Source organism: Chiloscyllium plagiosum, chromosome 14, assembly GCF_004010195.1.
Source record: "Chiloscyllium plagiosum isolate BGI_BamShark_2017 chromosome 14, ASM401019v2, whole genome shotgun sequence".
Classification (NCBI taxonomy): domain Eukaryota; kingdom Metazoa; phylum Chordata; class Chondrichthyes; order Orectolobiformes; family Hemiscylliidae; genus Chiloscyllium; species Chiloscyllium plagiosum.
The window spans coordinates 6468376-6486849 of record NC_057723.1 but is presented as its reverse complement, the minus strand read 5'-3'; the positions used below and the strand labels follow the sequence as shown (position 1 = coordinate 6486849).

At 45.8% G+C, this 18474-nt stretch overlaps 1 protein-coding gene across 1 annotated transcript in view; it reads right to left on the bottom strand.

The window, feature by feature from the left end:
- Positions 1-18474, bottom strand: part of LOC122556442 (annexin A6-like) — a 58049-nt gene that overhangs the window by 747 nt on the left and 38828 nt on the right. The window contains exons 5-12 of the mRNA XM_043703091.1: positions 15990-16103; positions 13584-13674; positions 11975-12054; positions 9559-9615; positions 7989-8082; positions 7209-7304; positions 1939-1997; positions 249-371 (exon numbers count right to left, since the gene is read on the bottom strand). Of these exons, the coding sequence (XP_043559026.1) occupies positions 249-371; positions 1939-1997; positions 7209-7304; positions 7989-8082; positions 9559-9615; positions 11975-12054; positions 13584-13674; positions 15990-16103 (714 nt within the window). The remainder of the gene's footprint in view (positions 1-248; positions 372-1938; positions 1998-7208; positions 7305-7988; positions 8083-9558; positions 9616-11974; positions 12055-13583; positions 13675-15989; positions 16104-18474) is intronic.

Genomic DNA, 18474 nt, shown 5'->3' with positions numbered 1-18474 from the left:
ATGGGCACAAACACACAAGTCCCCAGAAACATATTCACAGACAAACACATATGAGTGGAGACGCACACACCCCCAGACACATGGGGATAGCTCACAAACAGGGGCAGGGGCTCTGGCTGGCCTCCCCCAGCCCTGGAGCGGTGCAGTGCCGCTAGGAGAATCCACTTGGAATGATTGATTGTCCCAGATTGGTCAGAGACCACCTGCTCACCTCAAGCTGTAGCTGCCCCATGGGCACGGGCACTCACCCTTATCATACTGTGCAGCGATTTCTCGTACTTCATTCGGAATTCCTCCCTGATGTCCAACATGTCGATCTCACTACGAGAAATCATGATTCGGATCAGAGTGTTGTCCCTTGTCCCCATCCCCTGTGTGGGAGAGGGAAGATAGAGAGAGAGAGAGAGAGAGACACAGGGATGAGGGGAGGGGGAAGAGGGGATCGAAGAGAGGGAGGGAGAGAGACAGACAGTGGACGGCAGGGAGAGGGGAGAGAAGGAGAGAGACAAAATGACACTTCAGTGATTATTCACTCTGTAAACAGTTTGATGCATGAGCCTTGAATTGCCGTGTATCTTCTCCAAATGGACAAGGACTGGTGAGCAAGGTTAGATCTCATGGAATACAGGGAGAACTAGCCATTTGGATACAGAACTGGCTCAAAGATGGAAAACAGAGGGTGGTGGTGGAGGGTTGTTTTTCAGACTGGAGGCCTGTGACCAGTGGAGTGCCACAAAGATCGGTGCTGGGTCTACTATTTTTTGTCATTTCTATAAATGATTTGGATGCAAGCATAAGAGGTACAGTTAGTAAGTTTGCAGATGACACCAAAATTGGAGTGTAGTGGACAGCGAAGAGGGTTACCTCAGATTACAACAGGTTACCTCAGATGACCAGATGGGCCAATGGGCTGAGAAGTGGCAGATGGAGTTTAATTCAGATAAATGCGAGGTGTTGCATTTTGGGAAAGCAAATCTTAGCAGGAATTATACACTTAATGGTAAGGTCCGAGGGAGTGTTGCTGAACAAAGAGACCTTGGAGTGCAGGTTCATAGCTCCTTGAAAGTGGAGTCGCAGGTAGATAGGATAGTGAAGGTGGCTTTTGGTATGCTTTCCTTTATTGGTCAGAGTATTGAGTACAGGAGTTGGGAGGTCATGTTGCAACTGTACAGGATATTGGTTAGGCCGCTTTTGGAATATTGCGTGCAATTCTGGTCTCCTTCCTATCGGAAAGATGTTGTGAAACTTGAAAGGGTTCAGAAAAGATTTACAAGGATGTTGCCAGGGTTGGAGGATCTGAGCTATAGGGAGAGGCTGAACAGGCTGGGGCTGTTTTCCCTGGAGCGTTGGAGGCTGAGGGGTGACCTTAAAGAGGTTTATAAAATCATGAGGGGCTTGGATAGGATAAATAGACAAAGAAACTGTAGGATAGCTGTAAAAACCTGTATGATTCACTACCCTCCCTCAAGAGAACAATGTCTACTGTCCTTAACCTGGGAGGCCGAGATGTGACTCCCCAGCAAGTCATTCAGTTGAACCCAGAGAACATTATTATTCAAGATGTGGACTGGAAGGGTTTAGGAAGACAGGTCACCATCACCTCCTGCTCCCAGGCAATTAGAGACGGACAATGAATCCTGCCCTAGTCACTGTCAGCCACAGACCTTGGAAAACTGATTTGGGAAGTTCCTGAAGTCTTTCATTACACTGGGACATTTGCAACATAACTAAAGGATCTGCTCTTCAGAAGCACATTCTGAAGGATGGGATTATTCTGGGAAATGCTGAGGAATTTTCAACAGTGCAGAGGGGTGTGGGGGTTAACGTCAAAGATCAGCCAGGGTTTTATTGGCCAGTGCAGCACGGTTCAAGGGGCTGAATGGCCTTCCCCTACTCCTATTGCTTATGTTCAAATGTGGTAGACCTTGGCTGCTTTACCTTCATCGCCTTGTATAGTCTGGAAGCGAAATATTCCTGGGTATTTCTGGCACATCGGACTGCGGAATTCAAAAAGCAAAAAGGCACAAGTTAATAGAGAATTCTACCCAATGGGGAAGGCTCATTAAACTATATTTCAGTTGAACTGGGGGCCGTGATGGAATAACATGACGATAATCCCAGTGATTAACCAGGTAGACAGGATAAGGAGGTCAGGGTTTCACAGTGCGGAGTGTTTTACAAGGGCTAGTGCTGCGATTATTGAGTAAATCCCAACTCCCCAATATCACTTGTACAACTAGACTGGGACGCTCAGCTGAAACAGCAATAATTCTGTCCGGGTGTAAGTCACTGGTTTTCTCCTTGAGCAGTAGATCCTTCAATGTGGCCAAGACAGGGTTGTTAACCAGAAACACTGGTGTAGCCCAGACACCACCTTGTGAAAGGAGTTAAATGTTGTACTAAGAATCTGCAAGATAGGAGCAAGAGGAGGCCATTCGGCCCTTCGAGCCTGCTCTGCCATTCAATAGGATCATGGCTGAACTCAGTCCCCTGTTCTCGCTTTCTCCCCATTCCCTTTGGTCGCTTTAGCGTTAAGAACAGTATCTAACTCCTCCTTGAAAACATTCAACGTTTTGGCCTTAACCAGAGAATTCCACAGGCTTCCCTTTTTCTGGGTGAAGACATTTCTCCTCAGCTCAATCGTAAAAGGCCTACCCTGTATCCTTAGACTGTAATCACCCCTTCACCTACCCCCCTCCCCCACTCCGGGTTCTGGGCTCACCAATCATCAGGACCATCCTCCTGTATCTGTCCTGTCTAATCCTGTTAGAATTTTATAGATTTCTACAAGATCACCCCTCACTCTTTGGACCTCTCAAATTCTACATTTAATATCGATCTCTCTCTTTGTGCACCTTCTCCACAGTCGTAACATTGTATTCCTCACTTTGCTTTATTACCTTGATGCACTTTGTGTGGTATGATCTAACCTTGCTGCATACAAAACTTTTCATTGTACATGTGACAGTAATAAATTAAATCAAAAATTCTCCTAAACTGAATATAGTCCTAACTACATCAGTCCGGCCATCCCAGGAATCAGTCTTCATTGCACTCCCTCCATCACCAGAACACCCTTCCTCAGCCAAGGAGACTAAACTGCACACAGTTCTCCAGGTCTGGTCTCACCAAGTCCCCCGTACAGTTGCAGCAAAACATCCCTGCTCCTGTACTCGAACTGCCTGCCTGGAGGATCACTGAATTGCTGATTGAGAATTGAGCAGCATCTTCACACTCACTGTCTCTGGACATACAGATTAGGAGTCAGCACTGGCCATTCAGCCCTCAATCCTGCTTCATCATTCCCATTTTCATCAAGAATCCAACTCCATCTTAAAAATATTCAATGCCCCATGCTCCACTACCAAGTGGAATTCCACAGACTAACGACCCACTGACAGAAGACTCATTCCCATCATCTCCATTTGAGGTGGGAGACTCCTTATTTTTAAACTGTCTCATACAGCCATAGAGTCATAGAGATACACAGCATGGAAACAAACCCTTCGGTCCAACTCAAATGTACCAGCCTCCAACACTTCCTCTGGCAGCTCATTCCATACACACACCACCCTCTGTGTGAAAGAGTTGCCCCATTAGGTCCCTTTTAAATCTTTCCCCTCTCATCTTAAACCTATGCCCTCTAGTTCTGGACTCCCCTACCCTGGGGAAAAGATCTTGACTATTCACCCTATCCATGCCCCTCTTGATTTTATAAACTTCTATAAGGTCTTCCCTCAACCTCCAACGCTCCAGGGAAAACAGTCCCAGCCTATTCAGCCTCTCCCTGTAGCTCAAACCCTTCAACCTTGGCAACATCCTTGTAAATCTTTTCTGCACCTCTCAAGTTTATCAATATCCTTACTCGAACAGAGACATCAGAATTGAACACAGTATTCTAAAAGTGGTCTAACCAATGTCCTGTACAACATCACCTCCCAACTCCTGGCACTGCCCAATGAAAGTAAATGTGCCAAACATCTTCTTTACCACCCTGTCTCCCTGTGACTCCACCCTAGTTGTAAGGATCTTGTATGTTTCAAGAAGGTGTGCTCTCACCAAATGTCATGTACAACGATTGCATAACCTTTGAATTCCACTCCGTTGTATGAAATCCCAACATTCCATTTAACCTCTGAATCACTTGCTATACCTACAGACTAACATTATGTAACCCATGGACCAGTACACCCAGATCCCTCTGTTCTACAGAATTCCGAAATCTCGATCCTTTTCAATAATATTGTTCTTGTACTCTTCCTGACAACGTTGACAAGTTCACATTTTCCCAGAATATTCTCCACTTTCTCCATCTTTTGTCCCTTCACACAACCTGTCCAGGTTTCTTATTCTCCGTCCTCATTGCAACTCACTCTCCCACTCAGCTTTGCCTCTCCGGAAAATCCAGCGCCAAACATTCGGATCCTTTCCTCCAAGCCAATGATACAGGAATAAGTGAGGCCTTAGCGCTAATGCCTGTGGCACTCCGTTCATTGTATCTTGCCAACCAACTGAAGCCATTAAAGGCAGTGATTGGTGACACTGGAACTTTGTGATAATTGTGTGGTACAAGCTCACAAGGAAACGTGTACATTTCCAGGTCTTGTACGGTGTTGAGTCATGTGTGCAGGACAGGTACAGGCTTTCTGAGGTGGCCTAGTGGCTCAGTGGTTAGCACTACTGCCTCACAGTGCCTGGGACCTGGGTTTGATTCCCACCTCGGGCGACTGTCTGTGTGGAGTTTGCACATTCTCCCCGTGTCTGCGTGGGCTTCCTCCAAGTACTCCCGTTTCCTCCCACAATCCAAAGATGTGCAGCTTAGGTGGATTGGCCATGCTAAATTGCCCGTGGTGTTAGGTGCATTAGTCAGGGGTAAATGTAGGGTAGGGGAACGGGGCTGGGTGGGTTACTCTTCGGAGGGTTGGTTTGGACTTGTTGGGCTGAATGAGAATCAAATGGGGTCAGCCAGGGTTCTTGGTGGGGGGACAATGGATCGGTGTAGGTGAAGGGTTAGCAGGCTAGTGATCTTTCTATCAAGGATAAACCTCTCATGCCAACCAACAAAGGCGTTAGCTAGATCATGGCAATGCCATTCATTTGGGCATTGACGGTGCCACTGAAACAGTTTTATGTAGGAAGAAAAGGGAATTTGTAATGAAAAGGACCAGATCTTCTTATTTTCGCGCTTTTTAAAATTATGGGCTGAAATGAGAAAGAACCCTTTGTGAAGCATGCTAACATGCTTTATAAAACTTTGGCTCGGCCACACTTAGAGCACTGTGTTCGGGTCTGATTGCCACATCACAGGAAGGATGTGGAGGCTGTAGAGAGAGTGCAGGAGAGGGTTACCGGGATGCTGCCTGGATTACAGGGTATGAGCTGTACGGAGAGGCTGGAAAACCTCAGGTAGTTTTCTCTGGAGCGGCAGAGGCTGAGGGGAAACTTGACAGAGGTCTATAAAATTATGTGATGCATAGATGGGATTGATGGTCAGAATCTTCTTCCAGAGTTGGAATGTCTCGAACTAGGGGGCCATGCATTTGAGGTGAGAGGAGGAAAGTTTAAAGGAGATGTGAGGGACAGGTGTGTTTTTACACAGAGTGTGGTAGGAGTGTGGAACGTGCTGCCAGGGGATGGTGGTGGAAGCAGGTACGATGGGGAGGTTAAGAGACTGTTAGATAAGCACGTGGATATGCAAGGAATGGAGGGACATGGACCAAGGGCAGGTAGAAGGGATTAGTTTAATTTGGTATCATGTTTGGCACAACATCGTAGCCGAAGGGCCTATTCCTGTGCTGTACAGTTCTATGTTATTTTAAAACCAAGTTAAAAATCACACAGCACCAGGTTATAGTCTAACAGGTTTAGTTGGAGGCACTAACTTTCGGTGCGCTGCTCCTTCATCAGGTGGTTGTCTGACGAAGGAGTGTCGCTCCGAAAGCTAGTGCCTCCAAATAAACCTGTTGGACTATAACCTGGTGCTGTGTGATTTTTAACTTTGTCCACCCCAGTTCAACACCGGCACTTTCAAATTATGACGTTTAAAACCAGTGTTTTGTAAGAATTGCTGAATGTTTTGAAAAGCAAGTAAGTTGACCCTCATGGCAGGCATCATTGGGACAGCTGCTTGTTCAAGCAGTAATGGAAGTTTAGTTTGCAAATAAACTGGAGCTAAGGGGATCTTGTACAAATGGAGCTCTAGTTGGCAACAAAAATTGGTTTGAGCGCAAGTGGCCAGTTATTGATGATAGAAGTCCTCAACTATGTGATCAGGTGGCTGAGTGATTCAGGACAGACCAACCACCAGCTCTCTCCCTGCGCTTTGCGATAAAGGCCACTTGAAGCCTGTAGAAAACCAGTTTTACTTTCCCTCAGCAGTTGCTGTAGATACTTTCCAATCGACCTGTTCAGAGGTGTTATTACGCACCTCTGGAGCAGGTGGCACTTGCACCCAGGTGTCCTGGTTCAGAGGTAGAGACACTACCACTGCACCTTAACAGTCTCTCAGCAGAATCGACCTGCCCGGTCTAACAATTAAGATTGACAGTTAACTGCTCTCGCAACATCTCTGTGGCAGTGATGGCCTGACCAATCAGCAGCTTCTTCTCATCTTGTATAAAACAGTGTCTTTTTTCTTGCCTTCTCGTTCTGATGAGTGCAGGACAAAAAGCTTCCAAATCTAGTCTCCCATTTAACAATGTTTATATTCCGTGCTACTACACTATTATTTATTTCTGCAATGTTATTTATTTGTTTTAGAGTGAAGTCAGACATGAAATGTCAATGCATTGGCCATTTCTTTATTTTGTATTATTAATTGCCAGACTCTCTCCCTGGAGAATCAATGTTCACTTTAGTTTCCTTTTTCCATTTTAAAGACCTGTAGAATTTCTTGTTGTCATCTTTTATATTTCTAGCTATCTCTCATACTTTTAAGTCCATCTTTTTAAAAAAATAATTCTTTAATGGTTTTTATATTCTGTTCAATATAAATTCTCCTTGAGTCTTACTTGTCCTGCACCAAATGTTGGAAATATCTCCTCAAATGTCTGCCATGGCATCTTCACTGAGCCACCCCTTCACCTAATTTCCTATTTCACTTAACCAACCCCAGCTTGACCACATTAGCATACAGGTTGCATGCCCTCAATTAGCTAGGAAACCAGGCTTTTTAACCTCCAGCACTCAGGAAGCACATTAACTCTTACCCACAGCAAGCATCAGCTTCTCAAAGTCACCCGAGAGTTCACCCCTCAAACTCTCTTCAATCTCCTTCCCAGCGATCTTCTGATACTCATCGAAAACTGAGGAACATAGCAAGTAGTGAGATCAGTGACGTGATTAAATTCACCCACACATTCTCTCTCACGGGCACACACACACACATTAACACACATTCTCACAGATACACACATACACACACTCTCATTCTCTCCCATAGAGAAGCATTTAACACACAGGTACACATATAGAAACATACATGCACACACAAACAATATACACGATTTGGAGGTGCACAACACTCGAAAAACTACTGCTTCCAATAAATCTGTTGGACTATAACCTGGTGTTGTGTGATTTTTAACACCGTATAGGCACACATTCTCTCTCACATAGACAGGAACACACATACACACAGTCACAGACCACACACACACGCTTCTGTGTTCTCACAATGGTCACTGTATGCTCAGACACACACGTATACACTTGCGTCCACTTGGACACAGGGGTGACAGTGTGAAAGTCAGTGGGGCCACCTGTCCAGCAGGGGGCACTGATTGTTCTGTTTGAGGTGGTCTTGTCTGTAGTAGCTAGGGGCCAGCATCAATGGAAAGCTGTGAGATAAATGGCTCTAACATGGAGGAACCGATTCAGCCAATGGGCTGAGGAAGTTTGGGGCATGAATGGGTGTTAGTGTTTAATACACTGGGATATTGATAGATCAGGAGCTACTTATCAACCACTCAATCATTCAGTCACTGTACCCAACTGAAGGTGACAATAGCTCCGGTTTCCGAGGATAGTAATGAACGAACTCTCTGTAGTTCCCCACTGTAACTCTCCAGCTTCATACAGCTCCTGTGGAACAGAAACAGGGGAACATTAGGAATAAATGGGAAGAGACCATTCAGCCCCTCGGTTATGCTTCACCATTCTATCAGTTCGGAGTCGGATTTATATTTCAGTTCCACTTCCTTTTTCCTGCATATTTCTCAATGCTTTATCAGAGAATCATAGAATCCCTACAGTGTGTAAACAGGCCGTTCGGCCCGTCGAGAACACACTGACCCTTCAAAGAGCATCCCACCCAGACCCAAACCCCTACCCTATCCCTATAACCCTGCATTTCCCATGGCTAATCTATCTAACCTGCACGCTATGGGGTTATTTCCCACAGCCAATCCACCTAACCTGCACATCTTTGGACTGTGGGAGGGAACCGGAGCACCTGGAGTGGGTCATGCTGGAAATTTCCTTGCCGATATTTGACGTGATGCTATGAGACTTCATGAGGGTCAATGCTGAGGGCTCCAGGGCAACTCCCTCTTGAGTGTGTCCTACCGTCCCGGTGTCCTTTTCAATGGTTTGCTACAACGGGAGGGGATTGCTAGGGCCATTTCAGAAGGCAATGAAGAGTTAGCCGCATTGCAGTGGGTTTGGAAACACATGCAGGCCAGACCAGGTAAGAACGAGAGATTTCCTTTCCTCAGGGGTAACCCGATGGGATTTTACAATGATTTCACAGTTATCCTTAGATGTTGATTTTAAAAATATCTGGAATTAAAATTCCTCCACACTGGGATTTGAACCCAGACCTTCATAACCATTGCCTGGATCCCTCAATTACCAGTTCAGAGATAACACGACTATGCCATCACTCCCTGAACCACCTCCCCCACAAACTTCAGGCCTTAACTACAGCCATCACCGTTTAGATTTAATTTATTTATCACATGTTTCTTGTTACAATATATAGTGAAAACTGTTATATGGTGTCGCCACTGTCTATCTTAAAACAAAGAAAACAAAGCCAAAAGGCAGAAGAATAAAGAAATAAAGGTAAGAAGTGTTCAACAACTGATGAAGGGCTTTTGCCCAAAACGTCAATTCTCCTGCTCCTTGGATGCTGCCTGATCTGATGTGCTTTTCCAGCACCACACTCTCAGCTCTGATCTCCAGCATCTGCAGACTTCACTTTCTCCTTTATAGTCCTTCTTGTTAAGTGCACCATTATGAGGCCTTGGGCCTAGTGGTCAGGCACAATTTCCCCTCGCCATATCCCCCGCCCCCGGATAGGCCGCCCACGCCAACACCCTCGCCACTATGAGTCCTCGCCAGACCTCGCCAAAGCAGATGTCACCAATGCCTCCAGGTACCGGACTGGCCCAAACCCGACTCTGCCACCACTCCCTGTGTGTCCCCATTGGGCCTACATCAGCAATGCAGCCTGGTCTCGCACTGGGCCCAAACACTGAGAATCACGTGGGCATGGTCGGTGCTGGGGAGATGAGCGAAGGCTCATTTTGGAGATCCAAGCCCACGGACTGCACCTACCTTTGCATCCTGATCCACGAGATCCTCACTCACTACATCGTCTGCTTCCCTGGTCCCCTAGAAAAACAAGGAATCGAATAACCAAAGAGGAATGCCACTTGAGGTTTTATTTGCTGGGCTGGGAAAGCAGGAGGCCCTTCCTGCTGTCCAATTAGACCTGTACTTTCAACTCATTTCCCAATGAACATTCATCAGTCACAATGGGTGGAAAATGGAGGAAGGACAGAGGTATCTGCCTGTGCAGGATGAATTCAGTTTTACTTCACCCGGTCCACAGAATAAGAATTATTTCCACATTCTGGACCCTTTCAGAAGGACATCAAGGTCTTAGACCAGGGTCCAAGGAGGTTTAGTGCAAATGGAACTGGGCTGTGGTGAGTCGGTTCCGTAACTAGGATCGCTCTCTTTTAAGTCAAGCAAGTTCGGGGAGAGTTGATCGAGCTGTTTAAAGTCATTAAGAGTTTTTGATAAATTAAACAATGAGAAATTGTTTCCAGTGTTTTTTGGGAGGGTTGATGATCTGAGGACAGGGTAATTAACCGAGACGAAACACAAAGGTGGGATGAGGGAAAAAAAAAGGTATAGTTCCTCTATTGTATATTGCAGATAGATGCATGCTGTACTTTGTCTCTGGATCTTAATGTTTAATACTTTTATGGTGATGTATGTATAAACAATTAATGAATGGGAGATTGGGAGAGAGCTGCTTTAACAGGAGAAGAGTAGGAGTGGCACTAAGTCACAGAGACACAGAAACTAGGAACAGTAGTAGGCCATTCGGCCCTTCGAGTCTGCTCCGCCATTGAATATGATCTTGGCTGATCATCCAACTCAGTCCCCATTCTTGCTTTCTCCCCATTCCCTTTGATCCTTTTAGCACCAAGAACTATTAAGTATTGTGTGCAATTTCCATCTCCTTATCTAAGGAAGGATATTCTGGCGGCAACAAAGGGAGTGCACTGAGGGTTTCCCAGACAGATTCCTGGGGTGGCAGGGCTGACGTATGAAGACAGACTGGATTGGTTCAGATTATGTTCACTGGAGTTAGGTAAAATGAGGGGGAAAGTTCACAAAACCCTCTGAAGTTCGATTAGGACATGACAAGGAGGATGTTCCCAATAACCAGGGGGTCCTGAACCAGGGGTCACAGTCTAAGGATACAGGGTAAACCATTTCGGACTGAGCTGAGGAGAAATGTCTTCACCCAGAGAGTGGGGAGCCTGTGGGATTCTCTGCCACGGAATATAGTTGAGGCCAAAACATTGAATGTTTTCAACAAGGAGTTAGATATAATTTCTAGGGATAAAGGGATCAAAGGGAATGGGGAGAAAGCAGGAACAGGGGACTGCGTTGGATGATCTTCATGATCCTATTGAATGGCAGAGAAGGCTCAAAGGGCCGAATGGCCTCTTCCTTCTCCTAGTTTCTATGTTTCTCTGTTAGTGATGTCCATGTATAGTGACACAGGATCTGAGTGATCTGTAATAAAACTGAGAATGCTGGATAAACTCAGCAGGTCTGGCATCGTCTGTGGAGAGAGAAAAATAGGGATCACATTTCGAATCCAGTCTGACTCTTCAGAAGAAGAGTGCTGCCAGACCTGCTCGGATCTCTCTACAACTTACTGTTTTTATTTCAGATTTGCAGCATCCATTGCATTTTACTTTGTGATTGGGATGCTGTTCAGGTGGAATGACCTTCCGCCACTCACTGTCTCTCCTCACACATCAAACATCGGGGGACAGTCGCTGGGGAATGGTCTGCGTTGTGGTGTCTCTCATAGCTCGAGAGGATGAGAGGTTAGAGGTGGAGAGGCTGTTTCCTCAGGTTAGAGAGTCTCTCCAAAATGTGGGAACACGGAGCAGATATTCACAAAACCTGGAACATTCGAGATTGAGGGATATTTCGATTGGGATTTTCAACTTTTTGAAAGGAATTGATAGAGTGGTTTCTCCATAGGGTAAAAAATGAGGAACACATTCGCACCAAAAAAAACAGAAGCCGCTTGATGTGTAAGTTTAGGAACAGGAGTAGGCCATTCAGCCCCTCAAGCCTGTCCCACCATTCAGTAAGATCCTGGCCTAATCTGTGGCCTAACTCCATATACCCCCCTTCGTCCCATATTCCTTAATGCCATTACTTAACAAAGAGTTCTCTCCCTTGGATGTAAAATTAACAACTGATCCAACATCCACTGCTGTTTGTGGAAGAGAGTTCCAAACCTGTACCAAGGTTGATAAAACCTCGCTAGATAAGGGACCTGAAACCAGGGTGAGGGGACAGAGTTAAGCACAGATCGACCATAACCTCAATGAATGACAGAATAGGGCTGAAGGACAGAATGGTCTCTTCCTGTTTCCAGGTTCACACAAACCAATGTGTAATTGAAATCCTTCTTCTTTGGTGTAGCTTTTACCTGCAGAAGCACCACTAGCATCTTCTTAAAATGTCCCGATGTGTCTCCAACAACGTCTGCTTCCACATCAGACTCATACACTGTAAGGAACGCCAGGATAATAAATCCCATTAGCTGTAAGCAAGATACTATCAGTTTGGTAGGTTACATATTCCTATTTCAAGCTAGTGGCCAGATATATCAGATAGTCACAAAGAATCCCAATTAGGAATTCAGAACAAAAATGTCTTTACCATGAGGGTGACAAGAACGTATTACATTCGAGACAGCCATTTGGTCAATGCATCCTACTCAACATACATTTACAGAGTAAAACATGACACACACAGACGTCAGGGCTGAGGAGTGGCAGGTGGAGTTTAATTTGGATAAACGTGAAGTATTGCATTTTGGTAAAACAAACAACTACAGGCCTTACACCATAAATACCGGGCCCTAGGTAGTGTTGTTGAACAGAGAGACCAAGGGGGGTCAGGTACTTAATTCTTTGAAATTTGCGTCACAGTTTGACAGGGTGTGAAGAAAGCTTTTAGCATGCTTGCCTTCACTGCCCAGACCTTCGAGTGTAGACGTTGGGATGTCATGTTGCGTTTGTACCAGACATTGGTGAGGCCTCTTATGGAGTGCTGTGTGTAGTTCAGATCACCTCATTATAGGAAGGACATTGTTAAATTGGAGAGGGTTAAAAAAAAATTTATCAGGAATGGAAGGTTTGAGTTATAAAAATAGGCTGAATAGGATGGGACTTTTTTCACTGGAGCATAGGAGATTGAGGGTGACCTTATAGACATTTATAAAATCATGAGGGACATGGATAGGGTGAATTTGGAGGGGGGCCATCATCCAAGAAATTGTACCCAGCCGGAGGAGGGAGGTGTTGTTTAATCAGCTGCAACCACCTGCATTTATATAGTGTCTTTGGCACACAGAAACATCTCAAGGCATTCCATAAAAGTGTAATCAAACAAAATTCATCACAGAGCTACATGAGACACGATTTAGGCAGACGGCCCATTCACTGGTCACAGAGCCAGGTTTCAGGAACATCTTAAAGAAGGAGAGAAGGATCGTGAGGCGGAAAGTTGCAACAAGAGGTGGAATTTCAAGTTTATTGGAAGGCACGGTCACTGATGTGAATTGGGGATGTACAAGAGACCAAAATCAGATTAGCGCAGATACCAAAATGATGGACTGAGAGTAGCACGGGTGTCACAGCTGTTCCTGAGAGTCAGGCTTAATTCTTGATTTACTCCTAGATCTCTTACAGTCATTACATTTCGTAGTTTAAGATTTTTATCATTTTATAAGCACATGAATAAGAAATGTTTGGAGGGATATGGTCCAAGTGCAGGCAGTGGGATTAGTTTAGTTTGGAAACCCATAGTCAGCATGGACTGGTTGGACCGAAGGGTCTGTTTCTGTGTTGTATGACTCTATGACCTCCAAAGGGTTGTAGGTGTGGAGGACATTACAGATGCAAACATACCTGAGAATTATACAATTGAAGCCTAGTTTCTCTGGGAGTCATTGTGAGTGTGGAGCCATGGTGGTGATAGATGGCTAGATGTTGGTGCAATGAGGTCACGTTTACATCAAGTATTAACTCTACCTTCTTTGTAAGCTGCGGTGAGCTCATGGATTTGCTTGTTGTTTCTGGAGGCAAGGATTTCAATCAAGGCTTTCTCGTCTGTGCCTAGTCCCTGCCCAGGGGAAAAGAGACACAATCAAATTGGGGATGTGTGAACTTTATCCAGCCAATGTCTCAGCCGCACGCACCGCACAGATTCCAGGTTCCGTCCCTGAAACCCCCCTTGTTCTCCTAAATAGTGCCACGGGGATTTCTTTTACCCTCACCACAGAGGGTCGATGGGGCCCTCAGTTTAACCACTCACTCAAGCGATGGTTCCTCCAGCGTGCCAACACTGTCCCTGTACAACACGTAGGCTCAGCCTGGGTGAGGTGTTTGAGTCTCTGACTCTCTGGAGTTAGTTAAAGAGCTCCACATCATCCAGGAAGTAGCCAGACAGTTTGGCTGGCACCACATCCGATTTCACTCCCCCCTCCAGCACCAACGCTCAGTCACAGCACTGTGTGCTATTTTTAAGATGCAGTGCAGAAATTGACCAAAGCACCTTCGACAGCACCTTCCAAACCTTTTATCCTCTAGAAGTGCAAGGTGGGTAGACACATGGGAACACCACCCTCCAAGCAACTCACCATCCTGACTTGGGAATATATCGGCGATCCTTCACTGTCACTGGGTGAAAGTTCAAGAACTTCCAACTTGCCTGGATGGGTGCAGCTCCAGCAAGACTCAAGAAGCTTGAAACCAGTCATGACAAAGCAGCTCACTGTCTTGGGCACCCCATCTACCATCTTCAACATCCACCCCCTTCACCACCACCAGCGCTCAGTCTCAACAGGGTATACCATCAACAAGGCGCAGTGCAGCAACTCACCAAAGTGGCATCACTTTGCAAAACCCATGACCTTGACCACCTGGAAGGACAAGGGCAGCAGATACATGGGAATGCCACCACTTGCAAGTTCCCCTCCAAGCCACTCACTATCCTGACTCGGAAATATATCGCCATTCCTTCACTGTCGCTGGGTAAAAATCCCAGAATTCCCTCCCTCAGGGCATTGTGGGTGTAGCTACAGCACATGGATTGTGGCGTTTCACAAAGGCAGCTAACCTTTGCCAGGGCAATTAGGGGTAGGTCTTGCCAGTGACATCCACAATTCATGAAGGATGCACAAAAAAATGAAGTGGTTTTGGACGTCCTGTGACTGTTTCGTAATAGAACTTCTTCCTTTGTATCGTTACCAAAATAAAATCAGAGAATCAATTGGGTTTTAATTATACAAGTTCTCTTCCGACAGCTAGGCAGCTGTCAAATTCATTAAATTTTACCTCCTGAATTGAAACAGTGGAAGATGAACTGACAGCATTGCCTCTTACTCTGGGCTACAACGCAGTGAAGGGGAAAGTGAGGACTGCAGATGCTGGAGATCAAAGTCAAGAGTGTGGTGCTGGAAAAGCACAGCAGGCCAGGCACAACCCTAACCCAAACCCTAACCCTATCGCCTGATTCCTGATGAAGGACTTATGCCTGAAACGTTGATTCTCCTGCTCCTCGGATGCTGCCTGACCTGCTGTGCTTTTCCAGCGCCACACTCTGGACTCCATCACCTCCGTCTCTGTCAGCAGGAAGTTGGCAAAACTCTCCCATGATCAATTTGATCACTGCTCCATTGCCATAGCAACTTGATTCTGACAAGGCGTGAGTTATAAATGACTTCAAATTATTTTCCCTTTTGAAATGAAACGGATTACATTTCTGTAGCGCCTTTTGCAGCCTCAGGATGACCCATGACACTTGACAGTAAATGAAGCACTTTCGAAAGTCAAGTTACTGTTGCAGAGTGGGAACTGTAGCCCAGGTGACCTGCACACAGCAAGATCCCCCACAAATGGAAATGTGACAAAATGACCAGACAATCTTCTTTTCCTTTCAATGATGTTGGTTGTGGGATGGATGTTGGCCCTGGGATACTGGAAAGATGCGTCTTAATCATCACTGGATATTAGCCATGGTACCTTAGGCACTCCCAGAAGAAAGTGAGGACTGCAGATGCTGGAGATCAGAGCTGTAAATGTGTTGCTGGAAAAGCGCAGCAGGTTAGGCAGCATCCAAGGAGCAGGAGAATCGACATTTCGGGCATGAGCCCTTCTTCAGGAATCATGAAGAAAGGCTCATGCCCGAAACGTCGATTCTCCTGCTTCTTGGATGCTGCCTGACCTGCTGCGCTTTTCCAGCAACACATTTTCAGCTCACCTTAGGCACTCCGTATTGTTCCACTGACAATGCAATGCTCCCTTAGTGCTGCATCTCCAACAATGCAGCACTCCCTCAGTACTGTGTCCCTGACAATACTGTACTGTCTTATCTGCAGGAGCCTTTCACTAGGTCATCCTGGGAGTGTATCTAGAAACATGCAAATACACCTTTACCTTGATCGCGTCTCTCAGCTCTTTGGCATCGTAGACTGCGGGAGGTCTCATGAGGCCAATGATCAGTCTCTCAAATTTTCCCGTCAGTTCATACTTCAGGTCATCAATCAGATCCTGTGACACAGAAATCTCGTCATTTTCTTTAAGAAGTACTGCATAGATGTTTTTTGTGATCACCTCAAGCCTGTTTCGTTATTCAGCCTGGGACTTGAGCTTACAAGACGGTTCACCAACCAGCATGCTATAACGATTAAACAGGTATCATTTTAAAAATAAACAGGCTCCCGAAGTGTGTCATGAGAGCATTAGCATCATATGACCTGATCTGTGTCCCACCTCGATCTGCCCATCACGGTTCAGTAACCATACCAAACAGACGTGTATCCAGTTTAATTTACTCTCCAGTCACAATGGCTTCTGTTCGAGCTGGGTGCCGGGAGGGGGGGTTACACATGGAGACATGTTTCCTGGTATTGGTTCGGAACCATCCAGCTCTCGTTTTAAAGCTCACCCCTTTGTCCTTCTGTCCAGACAAACCAAACTGCCCTTTTGATTGTTTCAGCCAATTGTTAATCTCTCACCTTCAACGCTCTACAAATCCAGGTTATACACCACCCCCATTAGGGTTAGAGTTAAGGTCAGGGTTAAAGTTGGAGTACAGGATAGAGTTAAGGTTTGGGTTAAGAATAGGATCAGGGTTAGGGTCAAGGTTAGAATTGACATCAGGATTAGCATTACGGTTAGAGTTAAGGCTAAGGTAAGTATTGGGGCTAAGTTTAGAGTTTTAAGCTCAGGTTGTTATGTTCACATTTCAGATAAGGGTTAAGGTTAGGGTTAGAGTTGGGGTTAAGGTTAGGGTTAGGCTTAATGTCAGGGTTAAGATCATGGTCAGGGTCAGGGTTAGGGTCAGAGTTAGACCCAGGGTCAGGTTAGGGTTAGGGTCAGAGTTAGAGTTAGGGTCAGAGTTAGAGTTAGGGTCAGAGTTAAGGTCAGGGTCAGGTTAGGATTAGGGTCAGGGTCATGGTTATGGTTAGGGTCAGGTTAGGGTTAGGGTCAGGGTCATGGTTAGGGTCAGGGTTAGGGTTAAGGTCAGGGTCATGGTTATGGTTAGGGTCAGAGTTAGAGTCAGGGTCAGGTTAGGGGTAGGAGCAGGTTTAAGGTCAGGGTCAGGTTAGGGTCAAGGTTGATCTGGATGATCCTCCTGTCTGTGCCAACTCCATGACCAACTGTAATACTCCCATTACCCTTTCCCATCCGGCTGCTCTTGGTAAGTTAACCCAGACCATCTCTGCCTCTTTATTTGAATCTACAATCTGCGATATTTTCAAGTGTCTTCAAATACAAACAGAAACAGAGACTGCTGGAGAAATGCAGGAGAAGTATAGTTACACTGGACTCAAAAACATTAACTGTTTCTCTCTCCACCGATGCTGCCAGACCTGCCGAGTTTGTCTCAGATTCCCAGCACCCACATTATTTTGCCTTACTCCAGAGCTCCCAGGTGGACTTTCTCTCTATCCTTGCTCAGTCCAAAGTTCAAAGTCTCTTGCCCCGAACAGTCTGGTTATGAAAAGGGTGTAATTGTGTTTGTGTCTAATTTTAGCATATGCGCTAATGCAGTGTTAACACCCTTATGACACTATCCAGGAACCTGGTTATTTTTAAAATGACAGTGTTCACTGCAGTAGGTGAACTGTCTTGCAAACTGTGAGGGTTGAAAACCCCTAATTTTTGAAAATTACAACTGAGACACCCGATGCATGGAGCCAGCTCAAACTGTTTGTCAAGCTGCACTGGGAGGGTTATGAATTTTATTTAAAATTATCCCTTTTAACCCATGGTATGTTGTGCCTTCCCTTGGAAAACAAATCTCCATTTTGTCCTGTTCCTCTGCCCTCTGACCATTCAGCCCATCACATCTGTACTGTTGCTCTGAGACAGCAATCCATTTGGCCTTATTCCCCTGCCCCCATTTTGGGTGACATGGTGGCTCAGTAGTTATCACTGCTGCCTCACAGCACCAGGGATCCAGGTTCAATTCCAGCCTCAGGTGACTGTGCAGAGTTTGCACATTCTCCCCATGTCTGCGTGGGTTTCCTTGTGCAGGTTAGGGTGGATTGCCCATTGTGTCCAGGGATGTGCAGGCTTGGGTGGGTTAGCTGTGGGAAATGCAGGATTATGGGGGTGAGTCTGGTTGAGATGGTCTTCAAAGGGTTAATGGCCAAATGACCTGCTTCCATATTGTAGGGATTCAATGACTCAGCTCATTGTACCTGAGGTAAAAACAATGACTGCAGATGCTGGAAACCAGATTCTGGATCAGTGGTGCTGGAAGAGCACAGCAATTCAGGCAGCATCCGAGGACAGGCAAAATCGACGTTTCGGGCAAAAGCCCTTCATCAGGAATAAAGGCAGAGAACCTGAAGCGCCGAAACGTCGATTTTGCCTGTCCTCGGATGCTGCCTGAATTGCTGTGCTCTTCCAG